This window comes from Argopecten irradians, chromosome 14 (assembly GCF_041381155.1).
Source record: "Argopecten irradians isolate NY chromosome 14, Ai_NY, whole genome shotgun sequence".
Lineage (NCBI taxonomy): Eukaryota > Metazoa > Mollusca > Bivalvia > Pectinida > Pectinidae > Argopecten > Argopecten irradians.
Window position 1 is genome coordinate 29,963,917 of NC_091147.1, and position 15,488 is coordinate 29,979,404.

At 37.8% G+C, this 15,488-nt stretch overlaps 3 protein-coding genes across 9 annotated transcripts in view; 2 read left to right on the top strand and 1 right to left on the bottom strand.

The window, feature by feature from the left end:
- Positions 1 to 2,377, top strand: part of LOC138306860 (deoxyribodipyrimidine photo-lyase-like) — a 247,001-nt gene extending 244,624 nt beyond the window's left edge. For both annotated transcript variants that reach the window (XM_069247365.1, XM_069247364.1), the window contains exon 10: positions 125 to 2,377. In XM_069247365.1, the coding sequence (XP_069103466.1) occupies positions 125 to 273 (149 nt within the window). In that variant the 3' untranslated portion in view covers positions 274 to 2,377. The remainder of the gene's footprint in view (positions 1 to 124) is intronic.
- LOC138306858 (transmembrane 9 superfamily member 2-like) overlaps positions 1 to 15,488 on the top strand; it is a 187,307-nt gene that overhangs the window by 46,231 nt on the left and 125,588 nt on the right. The gene's annotated exons all lie outside the window — the stretch shown is intronic.
- LOC138306863 (sulfotransferase 1B1-like) overlaps positions 3,912 to 15,488 on the bottom strand; it is a 43,903-nt gene continuing 32,326 nt past the window's right edge. For all 6 annotated transcript variants that reach the window (XM_069247367.1, XM_069247371.1, XM_069247368.1 and 3 more), the window contains exons 4-6: positions 15,342 to 15,445; positions 9,001 to 9,175; positions 3,912 to 6,380 (exon numbers count right to left, since the gene is read on the bottom strand). In XM_069247367.1, coding sequence (XP_069103468.1) covers positions 6,271 to 6,380; positions 9,001 to 9,175; positions 15,342 to 15,445 — 389 coding nt within the window. In that variant the 3' untranslated portion in view covers positions 3,912 to 6,270. The remainder of the gene's footprint in view (positions 6,381 to 9,000; positions 9,176 to 15,341; positions 15,446 to 15,488) is intronic.

Genomic DNA, 15,488 nt, shown 5'->3' on the forward strand with positions numbered 1-15,488 from the left:
TTTTGATGATCTTTAGCACATTCAATTGAACTGAAAGTTGCATCAGTCACAACATCAAGACAAAGATTGATTAAAGCAACAAAAGATCTGCTTTTGTAGAACGATCAATATTGTATGTTTTCAGGTTGTATGTGGTCGATCTGTGGCATCCACGACCAGGGATGGAAGGAAAGGGAAGTATTTGGTAAAATCCGGTATATGAATTATGCTGGCTGCAAAAGAAAATTTGATGTACCAGCATTTGTCATCAAATACCGGGGCAAGAGCAAGTAGACGTCAGGACCAAGTAGAGCATTTGGGAATCTGTCAGAACAAGAAGGATAAGGACTACTGATGCTGGTGTGACGTGTTCACCTGTAGTGGACTGTGTGATTCCGTGGCAACTATGATGTGTATCTGCTGTCACTTAATCATGAGATACTAAATATTGTGAGATTAAAACATGAAAATAAGGACAGAGAATCTCATGCAGGTATAAAAAAACTGCATTAATTATACTGAACTACCTCAGATCAACAAATACCTTTATTGTGTTCATTTAATGTTTACATTCAATCCACGTTATAATGTTTTGTTGTCACTTTGTGCAACAATGTTTTGAAAGGTTTATTTAGAATTAAGATGTCTCCTTCCCCCTTAAAGGCCCACTTCCTTTTCAAAACCAAAAAATAAAATTTCTTATAAACATAACATAAGGAAATATATACGGATGGCCTATTATTTAGATGAGGTTACAATACAAAACAAATGCAAGATTTCCTGCGTAATATATGATGCAAATATACATGTACAACAGTAGAGAGTCATTTCGCTGTTTTGCCATGGCATCTGACGCAGTGATAGTCAACTGAAGCTCGGTAATTAAGACGACGGCGGGAAACATACATATGTAATGCGACCCACATTATGAAAATTAACATTTAGTTTATTTAAATTTCATCCAGAAGGTGATGACAGGTGTAGTATTGACGGTAAGCTAATAACTTATGCTACTCTACAAAATTTTCAATCTTGTTTTACATTCCAATTTTAAAAAATGAACAGTCGTTTCAGAAAGGTAGTGGGCCTTAAATTCTTTAAAAACTATGGAGACTTAATTTGTTGTATAATCAGATTTGATGTCCAACTTTCGATAATAGTTTTTAGTGGTATCAAGATTGTCTGGTGCTAATACCATATAGTCGGTTATTTTTGTGGACCCAAATTTTCGCGATTAAAAAACAAGAAAATCATATTTTCGCGGTCTCATTAAATTTTTCGTGATATGGATTTTAAAGGTATAGCCATGTATCGTGAAAATATCATCGCCACGAAAATAACCAGCGATATGGTTCCAACTTGCTGTTGAATGTGAACTAAGTTATATTTTGAAATATTTTTCACAAGAATGCATATGCATGTAGATAGTATGTTTAATGAAACAAATGATGGTTGAAGATAACATTCCACTCTTAATCCATCATTTAATCATAACAGCAGACTAATTATCTGTTTTCACTGTACGCATTCTGATTGGCTGACACAGTGAACTTTTCCTCGGTGTACGCATTCTGATTGGCTGACACAGTGAACTTTGGATTGGCTTACACAGTGAACTTTTCCTCGGTGTCACATCCCCATTTATGACGTCATCAAATGTAGTCATACTGCTGTTCTCTTTCCATAAATCTGTTATACAAAGTATCTTTGTAAATGGACGTGCCATGGTGTTGAAATCATTACATTTTTCTATCTGTGTTATGAAATATACCCCAAACACCCTATGCTATGTGTTTTTACAGGAGGAATCTATCAATGAGTTTGGTAGCCACGAACCTCAACACTATAGCGACAAGTAGATGCCAATGTGTTCTTCATATCATGTTTGCCGTTTGTAGCGCCCAAGCCATTTAAATGAATGTAACAAAGGAGGGGTGGGGGCATATTCAGCCATTTTTTATGGAGGTGTGTATACACTTCCATTATGTGATTACTGTGGATCTCGTTACAACCGGAACACTATACCTTGGTAATCCTATCGGCAATCTACGTAACTACGGGAGATAACTTTTACACTGTGTATTGTAACGTTGTCAAGAACTGTCAGGGAATGCCTGTTCTCGCATGCTTCACATTTGCTTCACATACTTTATTTGATTTAGTTTATCTAGTTTTAAGTATCAACGGATCATCAATTTATTATTCCTAATTATCAATGTTACCCACGTTTGAGTACATACGATCGATCTCTGAAGAAGTACGTACACTATGTATATGTATACGGTAATGATTATCGATTGATTAGAATAACTAAAACTGTCTGTAAACTTAATGGAAATTAATAACAAATAACACTCACAATGATGTAAATATCTTGAATAAAAATGGATTTGATCATGTTTCTGTTTGTTGTTTACTGTGCCATTACGTAAGCCTACTTTTGTGTAAACAAACATGGCGGCCGTACGAATCCACGCTTACTCTCGTTCGTGTGTCAGTAAGCCGGTTAAAATACAGTCTTCACTATGAATAGGATTTTACTGTATCACTATTTTGATATAGGTTGTGTATCAAACATATTGTTGTGTAATAGTTTAATGTATTTTCTAGATTAGCATCGTAACCTAAATTTGACTTCGTTTAGAGTGTAGACGTATCGCATATAGGCCTAATGCATTACCGTAGCCTTATTTTTGCAAACTTCGGGATATCTGTTTGCCACCGCAGAGATCGTTTAAAAGATGTTTTATACGATAGTGGGATGCTTATAAAATTGGTTTTATGTTCTATATTACATGTTATTTACGTGTATAACTTGATAGCTGATTATTTCATTGAAATCACGACGACAGGATTCCGGGAAATACACCTGTTGACAGATACATGTAACTGTGTAACACGTGTGCAAGTTAGCAGTCATTCAGTAGACCATTTTCTTGGTGTCTGCGAACATTTCTTGTCCAAACATAATATTTAAATAATATATTAAACCTTTTATTGATATTTGATCATTTTTGACGTTTTAATGTAATTATCTCGATAACAACCCCGCAGAAAATCGATAGCGAGTTCAGTCCGTCATTGTGTTGTGATAGTAAACAACCACGCTTCAATTGGCCGATTTTCCGTGAATTAAACAATTGTACGATTGAACATGTTTCTGGTACGTAATTATTTTCATCTTTGTTATATTTTGATTACATATTATATCTTTTAAACACTTTTACGGCGATTGTTTTCGATGTATAACTTTATTAAACAGGCAAGTAAAACTTTTTTTTACATGTGTGGATCATGACGTAATAATGCAAAAACATCGTCAGATTTGGGTTTTCGTCCACAGATAAGTCTCACTGGTGTATAAGGGGGGAAAGTAGTAACTTATACTCCGGAAAATACGGTATTATATAATTATTTGACTACTGACTTATAACAGTGAACGGCCAGTGTCTAGTACAAGGGCTATACGTAGTGCTAGATCTAGTATTGTATTTGCTTATAAAATTTGAATCTGATTGTAAATAATAAACTTGATTATTAGCAAAATCAATCCGATTCACTTCATCAGTACCCTAAATGTGTTTTTTTTTATATCGCCGGTATGCATCCTACTTGACGCATGCGCGGCAGCAGTTTTTGCAACCATGACTGAGGAAAAACTGCAATATTTTTTTCCAAAATTAAATATCTACAATTATGTTTAACAGTTATCGTCAAAGTTTACATCACGATAGCTTACATTACGGTCACTGTTCTATCAGGTTGTTTATATTTCTTCAGCTGAAGTGCGAGATGAAGTAAACATAATCCTAACTTCCGCATGACTTAATGTGATACACGATAGTCACCTACCGGGGTAGCTTATTGTAAATAGATATCAAAGCTTCCATAGGCCACGATCTTTTGACAGTCAATGATTTGTAACTACAGCGTCCGTGGTCAAGCAGATACATGTTTTATTGATAAAAAAATTAATTACAATGAATGATAATAATACAGAAATGGTCAACTTACGCTTAATCAGTGATTTATATTTCTTAACAAGAAAAATTGAGTGCTCTGCAATAAAAAAACATCTCCGTGAAACGCATGCAGTATTGTAAGAGAGGTAACTCTAGGTACAAATGACCAATAAAAAAAGTTGAATACAGTACAATAAATCAATGTAAACAGAATAGATATATGTATTTATTTTTTGGACATAAAAAACTAAAATAAATTTTTGGAATAAAGTGAAATATAAAACAATGTAGGCTTACATGAAATAATATTATTTTTTCCATCAATTCTACTAGATGGAAGATATTTATGATTTGTACTTTAACGATAGTCAGTAAAAGGTAAATAATAGTTTCTTAAAATGAAATGGGAAAAAAAGTAGTTTATTTTATTAATTTATTCCGTTTACATCTGAGAAATCATGATTTTTTATTAAGATTGATATATTAAGTCACTGTTTAATATTTTTCAAAATATTACTGGAGAAGTGCAACTATTGAACAGCCATTTAAAAAAAATCATGAAGAGAAAGATATACCTTTCATGTGGATACTAATACAGTGTTTATTATTATCATTATTACATGTATATATATTTACCAATTAAATGACTTTGTGTTGATTTTGATATTTAGCAATAATGAATAAACTTTACCTAAAGGTCACATGAATCAAATAGCCAAATACTTTCAACTGACGTCTTGTCATTAGTGCATACTTTAAAGTATGTCCAAAAATTGAATCAATTGCTTTGACCTTTATTCAAAGTCACGGGGTTCCAAATAAGCTATTTGTAACAACTTCCTGTCAATATTATAGCTAAGAGGACTGATATTAAACCTGTGTTATGTTTGTATTTTAAGTGAATCCAAATTTGTCCTTATATGTGACCTTGTATGGATTTTAGGAAAAAAAAACTAGTACATGTATTTTTATATTTATGACCTTTTATACAGTATATTGATCATTGTCCTTTGGATCTTATACTCAGATGATAGCATTAATAGATCGAGAATACCAGGTAGCAAGTGACCAATGCGTTTTATTGAACCCTTGTATTTTTTCAATCACAATGAATCTTTGTAATGTATACATAAAAATAACAAAGGTTATAGAAACATCCAAGGAGTTTAACGAAAGACTTACAAGGGCATGGTTATAAGGACAGATGGCAGAAAAGGTCAGTCTATATGTCTGGTGAAGTATTTCAAGTATAAAACAACCGACGGGAAAGCTTAGTTCAGTATTAGTAAAAGGCCAACTGTTGCTGATGGATATTTTGTTATGAAATTTATTTCAAAGATAACGCCTAGAAAATATACAGCATGACAGTTAACTTAAGAATCCTTATGTAATGTTTGCCATAATTTGCAGCATTTAACACTTCCTTTGGGATAAGATCATTGGAGAATACCGGTATGTGCATGGACTTTGAGGAAGCTGTTCTATGCTTTATCTTGTTTAACAAAATACCATATAGTTTTGAAATTGGGACAATTACATGTCTTTTTCATGATTTTGAATAACACCTCCTTCAGTACTTACAGTACTTTGATTTTAATCTTTCTGCACTCATGCTACATTAATATGTTACATATGCCTTTTATCGTTTGTGATGCATTATTATTTCGTGATTCACATGTCAAATAGGATACAATACTGATATTAGAGGCATCACATGGTGAAAAACATTGTTAAAAACATGGAAAGGGGCGTTTATACAACTTCAACTCTTCTCCAGAAAAGAGGAGAGGCGCTTATTATGGTGAATGTGGTATGTCAGTTATGAGTAAGTAGTATGTTGTTCAAGCAATTAAACAAAAAGTCAAAGTAATTGAAAAAGTGATTTAAGCATTTTTATAAAAGTTGTAAATGGATTTAATGGTAGCATTGCAAAAATAAACAATATACATGTACAAGTTGGTGAATACATGAGTCCGCTGACTCTCGTTCTTTTACTTACTGATGCCGATCTTCTAATTACATGTATTTATGTGAGACAACATACTGCTCCACGTACATTTCGGTATATAGTGAAATATAAAATTTCTGTCTTGTAAATTTCCTAAGTTGCTCATTTTGTACCATTGTAAACTGTGTAAGATTTTAACATAATACATAATGTAATTCACATTTAAGGGGTGGAAGGCTCCCGCTAAACTGGAAACTACATTTTGTGTCTTTCATCTTTCTTTTGTAAAGTTGTTCATCTTGTGTCACTAGAGACCATGTATATAATTTTATATACGTTATAAACTGTATGTATATGAAATAAGTAAGACTAACATGATGATCACGTGTATTGGAAGGTAAACTTGGAATCTTTCATCTCTTTCTTGTAAATTTCATCGAGTTGTTCATTTTGTGCCACCGTAAACCAATTCTTCCAGTCCCCAACTTCACCTGAGTTATGGAAAAAACAAGAATCTCGGATAAAAACCCTTCTCATATTTTATTCAAATGTAGATATTTTATCTACTAGCAAGATGGATGAACTTCAGGAACGTGTAGAAAAATTGTTACCCAGTATAAGAACAAGACACTACCTCTGGACAACAGTTTCTATAAATTACCTGGATTTAGATGCTTCACTAACAATACTGAAGGTCGTGGAGTAGCCATTTATATCTCGGAACAAATGACAATCCAGCAAGTAAAATTTACAATAACCTTTGAAGAGTACCTAGCTGTTGAACTCAAGTCAAGTAATGGTGACAGGCTACTTATTGTAAATATCTACCGTAGCCCCAACTGAACAGCTGAAAATTTCACCTACCTAACAACCTTAATGAGGGAAGTGTCAGCCAGAAACGCAAAACACATTTTGATCACTGGAGATTTCAATTTGGACTGACTGGGCAACATGTACGTCAGAAAATCATATATCTATTCGTTTCTTGGAATGTGTTCGAGACTTTTTCTTACATCAACATAGCCAAAACCCAACCAGATATAGGAAAGGTCAAAATCCATCTGTACTGGATTTAGTTTTTAGCAATGATGAACGGATTGTCAATGATTTTAACTACCTTCCAAGTATCGGAAGGAGTGATCATATTTTACTGTCTTTTAAATTGAGTGTATCACATTGTAACAATCACACCAAACATGAGAGGAAGAATTACCACAATGAGCATTACGACGCTATACGCGAAGAGCTAACCTCTGTCAACTGGCTAAACATCATTCAGGTTGAGGACATGTCAACGAACCAAGCATGGAATGTTCTTGTTGAAACCATAACTAAACCAATTGAAGATAAAATACCCGTTAACAAGATATCCCCAGTAAGGAAACGGAAGCCCGATCTTGACCACGAAGCCAAGAAGTCAATCCGACAAAAAAGGCGGAAGTGGGTCCGATACCTCCACTGTAAAACAGAAAGCAACTTTAAAGTGTATCAGAGAGCCAGGAACACTGCAACACGACAGATTTGACGTGCACACTATACAGGAATGTCTGCAACCAACGTGGTAAAAGCTATTGGTACTAACACCACTAGCCACTGCGACACCGCCAACGAGCTGAATAACTACTTTGGATCAGTCTTTAACCCAACAGAAAGTGAAGATCCACCACACTTCCAAGAGAGACCATATCAAACAGAACTTGATGATATTGAATTCGACAGGAATTTAATTGAATAAACTATAAAGAAATTAAACCCTAATAAATCTCCAGGGCCTGACATCTTCCATCCTAAACTTCTTGTTGAAACTTCAAATGAAATATCACAACCTTTTAGAAATTATATTCAGGAAATAGCTAGACGAAGGAAAAATTCCTGGTGAGTGGCGAATTGCAAATGCGACTCCTTTTGTGGGAATCACAACAAAGTGTAGAACTACCGTCCAACAAGTCTGACCTCAATTCCAGGCAAAATTCTCCAAACAAATATTAGGGACAAGCTTGTAGATCATATGAACAGGAATCATCTCTTCACAGAACATCAACATGGCTTCAGATCTGGCAAATCCTGCACTACCAATCTATTGGAGGTCCTTGAACACTGGACGGAAGCCATAGACAGAGGGAGTAATGTCGATTAAATTTATATTGACTTCAGTAAAGCGTTTGATAAAGTCCCTCGCAAACATCTACTTAAAAAACTAAAAGGTTACGGCATCACTGGAAAATACTGAAGTGGATAGAAGACTTTTTATCCAACCTACAACAACGAGTTGTTATTCATGGTGAAACTTCTAGACTAGTAGATGTGACTATTGGTGTACCATAAGGTAGTGTCTTAGGTCCTTTCTATTTCTAATATATATATCAATGACCTACCCGAAGTAGTCTAACATAGCACAATAACTATTTCCTGACGACTCTTATTTTTTTATAGAAACAACAATAGCCCTACCGAGTCTCAAGAACTTCAAGCCGACATAGACAGTGTAGTCACTTGGACTAGAGACTGGAAAATGGCCTCGAACACTAAAATATGCAAAACACCTTAACATAGGTGATCTATAACAAGACACACATTTTTCCTTCCCACGAAATGAACAAATAGAGAAGGTACAGTGTGAGATAGATTTAGGTGTACTTTTCGACAACGAACTTAAATTTAGTCACCACGGTAGTCAAGCAGTTAACAAAGGAAATCGCATACTGGGGATAATATTAAAAATATATTAAAAATCTACCATACCATTCAAGACTTAAAAAGTTGGGACTTCCCACCTTAGAATACAGACGTAAAAGGAACGGTGTGATCGAAGTCTATAAAATTCTAAATGGAACAAATAAACAAGATAAAGACAAGTTATTTACAATGTCTTCAGCTAGTACTAGATGCAATAGTTTAAAACTCTTTCAAGAATCAGAGCAGGACTAAAGCCACACAAAGTATATTTAGTCGGCGAGTGGTAGATTCGTCGACTCCCTTCCAAACTCCGTAATAGAAGCCCCTAGCTAACTACGGTGTCTAAGAAGAGGTAAAAGGAGACATTGAACTTTTGTATTTACCTTTAAACAAGCGTTTTCAAGACCTAGATACTTTACTTATAAGGTTTGTTACCTTTCCTACATATCGGTGATTTGCCATCTTTTGTGAGTGATTTCCAGGGTTCTCCAAATGTACCACTTTTTTTCATACTCTTGAAGTCACATTTCTCCACAATTTTATCGAATAGTTCCTGATTTTCCTCCACTCCCAGGAATTTGGCGATGTTTCGAATATTTGTCATTAGATCCTGATACACAAATAAACATAATTTGTAGTCAGGGATGGAACGTATCGAACCACAAATACTGGAAACGTTATTTTTGCGGTGTTATTTTATGAGATACTGGAAACGAAACTAATTTCATGGATGTTATTTTCAAAGCTGCAGACACATGAATTATTTTGACAATTTCGTTATTTTTCGCATAGCTAGGGTAAATAGCATCTTTCACGAACATTTTTTTTTTATTTATGAGTAACTTACACAAAACAAATACACCATTTTTACACCAAAACACAATCTTCCCATACACCATCAAGACAAAAAACAAGAGGCCCAGAGGGCCTGTATCGCTCACCTGGTTTGTAATGTCAAGTCATGTTCTGAATACAGGTTCATTGTTTCTTTTCTGAAGGAATTTGAATATTTACCTCTTATTTCCCTTATTGGGCCCCACCCCTCCTGCCCCCAGAGGGTCAAAACCAAAATTTATACAAGTTCTGCACCCCTTCCCCCAAGGATGGTTTTGGCCAAATTTGGTTACAATCCATGCAGAAATCTAGGACAAGTAGCGATTTATAGGACTTAACTCTATTTCCCCTATTGGGCCCCGCCTCTCCTGCCCCCGGGGGGTCAGAGCCAAAATTTATACAAGTTCTTTCCCCTTTCCCCAAAGGATGTTTGTGGCCAAATTTGGTTACAATCCATGCAGAACTCTAGGACAAGTAGCGATTTATAGGATTTACCTCTATTTCCCCTATTGGGCCCCGACCCTCCTGCCCCAAGGGGGTCAGAGCCAAAATTTATACAAGTTCTTTCCCCCTTCCCCCAAGAATGTTTGTGGCCAAATTTGGTTACAATCCACGCAGAACTCTATGACTAGTAGCGATTTAAAGGATTTACCTCTATTTCTCCTATTGGGCCCCGCCCCTCCTGCCCCCGGGGGGTCAGAGCCAAAATTTATACAAGTTCTGTTCCCCTTCCCTCAAGGATGTTTGTGGCCAAATTTGGTTACAATCCATGCAGAACTCTAGAACAAGTAGCGATTTAAATGTTTTACCTCTATTACCTCTATTGGGCCCCGACCCTCCTGCCCCCAGGAGGTCCAGAGCCAAAATTTATACAAGTTCTGTTCCCCTTCCCCCAAGGATGTTTGTGGCCAAATTTGGTTACAATCCATGCAGAACTCTAGGAAAGTAGCGATTTATAGGATTTACCTTTATTTTCCCTATTGGGCCCCGCCCCTCCTGCCCCCGGGGGGTCAGAGCCAAAATTTATACAAGTTCTTTCCCCTTTCCCCAAAGGATGATTGTGGCCAAATTTGGTTACAGTCCATGCAGAACTCTAGGACAAGTAGCGATTTATAGGATTTACCTCTATTTCCCCTATTGGGCCCCGACCCTCCTGCCCCCGGGGGGTCAGAGCCAAAATTTACACAAGTTCTGTTCCCCTTCCCCCAAGGATGTTTCTGGCCAAATTCGGTTACAATCCACGCAGAACTCTAGGACAAGTAGCGATTTATATGTTTTACCTCTATTACCCCTATTGGGCCCCGCCCCTCCTGCCCCCGGGGGGTCAGAGCCAAAATTTATACAAGTTCTGTTCCCCTTCCCCCAAGGATGTTTCTGGCCAAATTTGGTTACAATCCACCCAGAACTCTAGGACAATTAGCGATTTATATGTTTTACCTCTATTACCCCTATTGGGCCCCGCCCCTCCTGCCCCCTAGGGGTCAGAGCCAAAATTTATACAAGTTCTGTCCCTCTTCCCCCTAGGATGTTTCTGGCCAAATTTGGTTACAATCCACGCAGAACTCTAGGACAAGTAGCGATTTATATGTTTTACCTCTATTACCTCTATTGGGCCCCGCCCCTCCTGCCCCCGGGGGGTCAGAGCCAAAATTTATACAAGTTCTGTTCCCCTTCCCCCAAGGATGTTTCTGGCCAAATTTGGTTAAAATCCATCCATAACTCTATGACTAGTAGCGATTTAAAGGAAATGTTGACGGACGGACGACGGACGGACGGACGCCGGGCCATGACATAAGCTCACCAGCCCTTCGGGCCAGGTGAGCTAAAAACCAAAACACTCTTAACTGTATGCGATGTATCCAAGTTTTATAACGAATAGCGGTCGCAATTATTCGGAAAGACTTTTATCTGTACTCTAACCCTGATTTGTACTACCGAGATATGTTACCAGGTACTCACCCCTAACTGATTATAACAGACCCTGATTTGTACTACCGAGATATGTTACCAGGTACTCACCCCAAACTGATTATAACGGACCATGATTTGTACTACCGAGATATGTTACCAGGTACTCCCCCCAAACTGATTATAACGGACCGTGATTTGTACTACCGAGATATGTTACCAGGTACTCATCCCAAACTGATTATAACGGACCCTGATTTGTACTACCGAGATATGTTACCAGGTACTCACCCCAAACTGATTATAACGAACCCTGATTTGTACTACCGAGATATGTTACCAGGTACTCATCCCAAACTGATTATAACGGACCCTGATTTGTACTACGGAGATATGTTACCAGGTACTCACCCCAAACTGATTATAACGGACCCTGATTTGTACTACCGAGATATGTTACCAGGTACTCACCACAAACTGATTATAACGGACCCTGATTTGTACTACCGAGATATGTTACCAGGTACTCACCCCAAACTGATTTTAATGGACCCTAATTTGTACTACCGAGATATGTTACCAGGTACTCACCCAAACTGATTATAACGGACCCTGATTTGTACTACCGAGATATGTTACCAGGTATTTCCCCCAAACTGATTATAACGGACCCTGATTTGTACTACGGAGATATGTTACCAGGTATTCATCCCAAACTGATTATAACGGAGCCTGATTTGTACTACCGAGATATGTTACCAGGTACTCACCCCAAACTGATTTTAACGGACCCTAATTTATACTACCGAGATATGTTACCAGGCATTTCCCCCAAACTGATTATAACGGACCCTGATTTGTACTACCGAGATATGTTACCAGGTACTCACCCCAAACTGATTATAACGGACCCTGATTTGTACTACGGAGATATGTTACCAGGTACTCACCCCAAACTGATTATAACGGACCCTGATTTGTACTACGGAGATATGTTACCAGGTATTCATTCCAAACTGATTATAACGGACCCTGATTTGTACTACCGAGATATGTTACCAGGTACTCACCCCAAACTGATTATAACGGACCCTGATTTGTACTACCGAGATATGTTACCAGGTACTCACCCAAACTGATTATAACGGACCCTGATTTGTACTACCGAGATATGTTACCAGGTATTTCCCCCAAACTGATTATAACAGACCCTGATTTATACTACCGAGATATGTTTCCAGGTACTCATTCCAAACTGATTATAATGGACCCGGATTTGTACTACAGTGATATGTTACCAGGTACTCACCCCAAACTGATTATAACGGACCCCGATTTGTACTACGGAGATATGTTACCAGGTACTCACCCCAAACTGATTATAACAGACCCAGATTTGTACTACCGAGATATGTTACCAGGTACTCACCCAAACTGATTATAACGGACCCTGATTTGTACTACCGAGATATGTTACCAGGTATTTCCCCCAAACTGATTATAACGGACCCTGATTTGTACTACACAGACGTGTTACCGGATACTCCCCCCAAACTGGTTTTAACAGACCCTGATTTGTACTACAGAGATATGTTACCAGGTACTCACCCCAAACTGATTATAACGGACCCTGATTTGTACAACGGAGATATGTTACCAGGTACTCACCCCAAACTGATTATAACGGACCCTGATTTGTACTACCGAGATATGTTACCAGGTACTCACCCACAACTGATTATAACGGACCCTGATTTATACTACTGAGATATGTTACCAGGTACTCACCCCAAACTGATTATAACGGACCCTGATTTATACTACTGAGATATGTTACCAGGTACTCATTCCAAACTGATTATAACGGACCCTGATTTGTACTACCGAGATATGTTACCAGGTATTTCCCCCAAACTGATTATAACGGACCCTGATTTCTACTACGGAGATATGTTACCAGGTACTCACCCCAAACTGATTTTAATGAACCCTAATTTGTACTACCGAGATATGTTACCAGGTACTCACCCCTAACTGATTTTAACGGACCCTGATTTATAATACCGAGATATTTTACCAGGTACTCACCCAAACTGATTATAACGGACCCTGATTTGTACTACCGAGATATGTTACCAGGTATTTCCCCCAAACTAATTATAATGGACCCTGATTTGTACTACGGAGATATGTTACCAGGTACTCACCCCAAACTGATTTTAACGGACCCTAATTTATACTACCGAGATATGTTACCAGGTATTTTCCCCAAACTGATTATAACGGACCCTGATTTGTACTACGGATATATGTTACCAGGTATTCATCCCAAACTGATTATAACGGACCCTGATTTGTACTACACAGACGTTTTACCAGGTACTCACCCCAAACTAATTATAACGGACCCTTATTTATACTACCGAGATATGTTACCAGGTACTCACCCGTGGCTGATTATAACGGACCCTGATTTGTACTACCGAGATATGTTACCAGGAACTTACCCCAAACTGATTATAGCGGACCCTGATTTGTACTACCGAGATATGTTACCAGGTACTCACCCCAAGCTGATTATAACGGACCCTGATTTGTACTACCGAGATATGTTACCTGGTACTCACCCCAAACTGATTATAACGGACCCTGATTTGTACTACGGAGATATGTTCCCAAGTACTCACCCCATACTGATTATAACGGACCCTGATTTGTACTACCGAGATATGTTACCAGGTATTTCCCCCAAACTGATTATAACGGACCCTGATTTGTACTACGGAGATATGTTACCAGGTATTCATCCCAAACTGATTATAACGGAGCCTGATTTGTACTACCGAGATATGTTACCAGGTACTCACCCCAAACTGATTTTAACGGACCCTAATTTATACTACCGAGATATGTTACCAGGCATTTCCCCCAAACTGATTATAACGGACCCTGATTTGTACTACCGAGATATGTTACCAGGTACTCACCCCAAACTGATTATAACGGACCCTGATTTGTACTACGGAGATATGTTACCAGGTACTCACCCCTAGCTGATTATAACGGACCCTGATTTGTACTACGGAGATATCTTATCAAGTACTCACCCCAAACTGATTATAACGGATCCTGATTTGTACTACCGAGATATGTTACCAGGTACTCACCCCAAACTGATTATAACGGACCCTGATTTGTACTACCGAGATATGTTACTAGGTACTCACCCCAAACTGATTATAAAGGACCCTGATTTGTACTACCGAGATATGTTACCAGGTACTCACCACAAACTGATTATAACGGACCCTGATTTGTACTACGGAGATATGTTACCAAAAACCCACCCCAAACTGATTATAACGGACCCTGATTTGTACTACGGAGATATGTTACCAGGTACTCACCCCAAACTGATTATAACTAACCCTGATTTGTACTACACAGACGTGTTACCGGATACTCCCCCCAAACTGGTTTTAACGGACCCTGATTTGTACTACCGAGATATGTTACCAGGTATTCATCCCAAACTGATTATAACGGACCCTGATTTGTACTACACAGACGTGTTACCAGGTACTCACCCCAAACTAATTATAACGGACCCTTATGTATACTACCGAGATATGTTACCAGGTACTCACCCGTAGCTGATTATAACGGACCCTTATTTGTACTACCGAGATATGTTACCAGGTACTCACCCCTAACTGATTATAACGGACCCTGATTTGTACTACGTGATATGTTACCAGGTACTCACCCCAAACTGATTATAACGGACCCTGATTTGTACTACTTGATATGTTACAAGGTACTCACCCCAAACTGATTGTAACGGACCCTGATTTGTACTACCGAGATATGTTACCAGGTACTCACCCCAAACTGATTATAACGGACCCTGATTTGTACTACCGAGATATGTTACCAGGTACTCACCCAAAACTGATTATAATTGACACTCCTTCATGAAATTTGAACTTAACGATGACAAAAGGATACAAAGTATATACACAAACAATAACTACCTGTTTCATGTCTTCGTATTTCAGGTACAACATTGACAAATTAGATTGTCCTTCTAGTGCCGCCTCCCATTGTCTGGCATGTTCAAACCAAGACCCGTACGGCACTGAAACAAACATTGAATGCATGTTTAGGATGAAATTATGGCG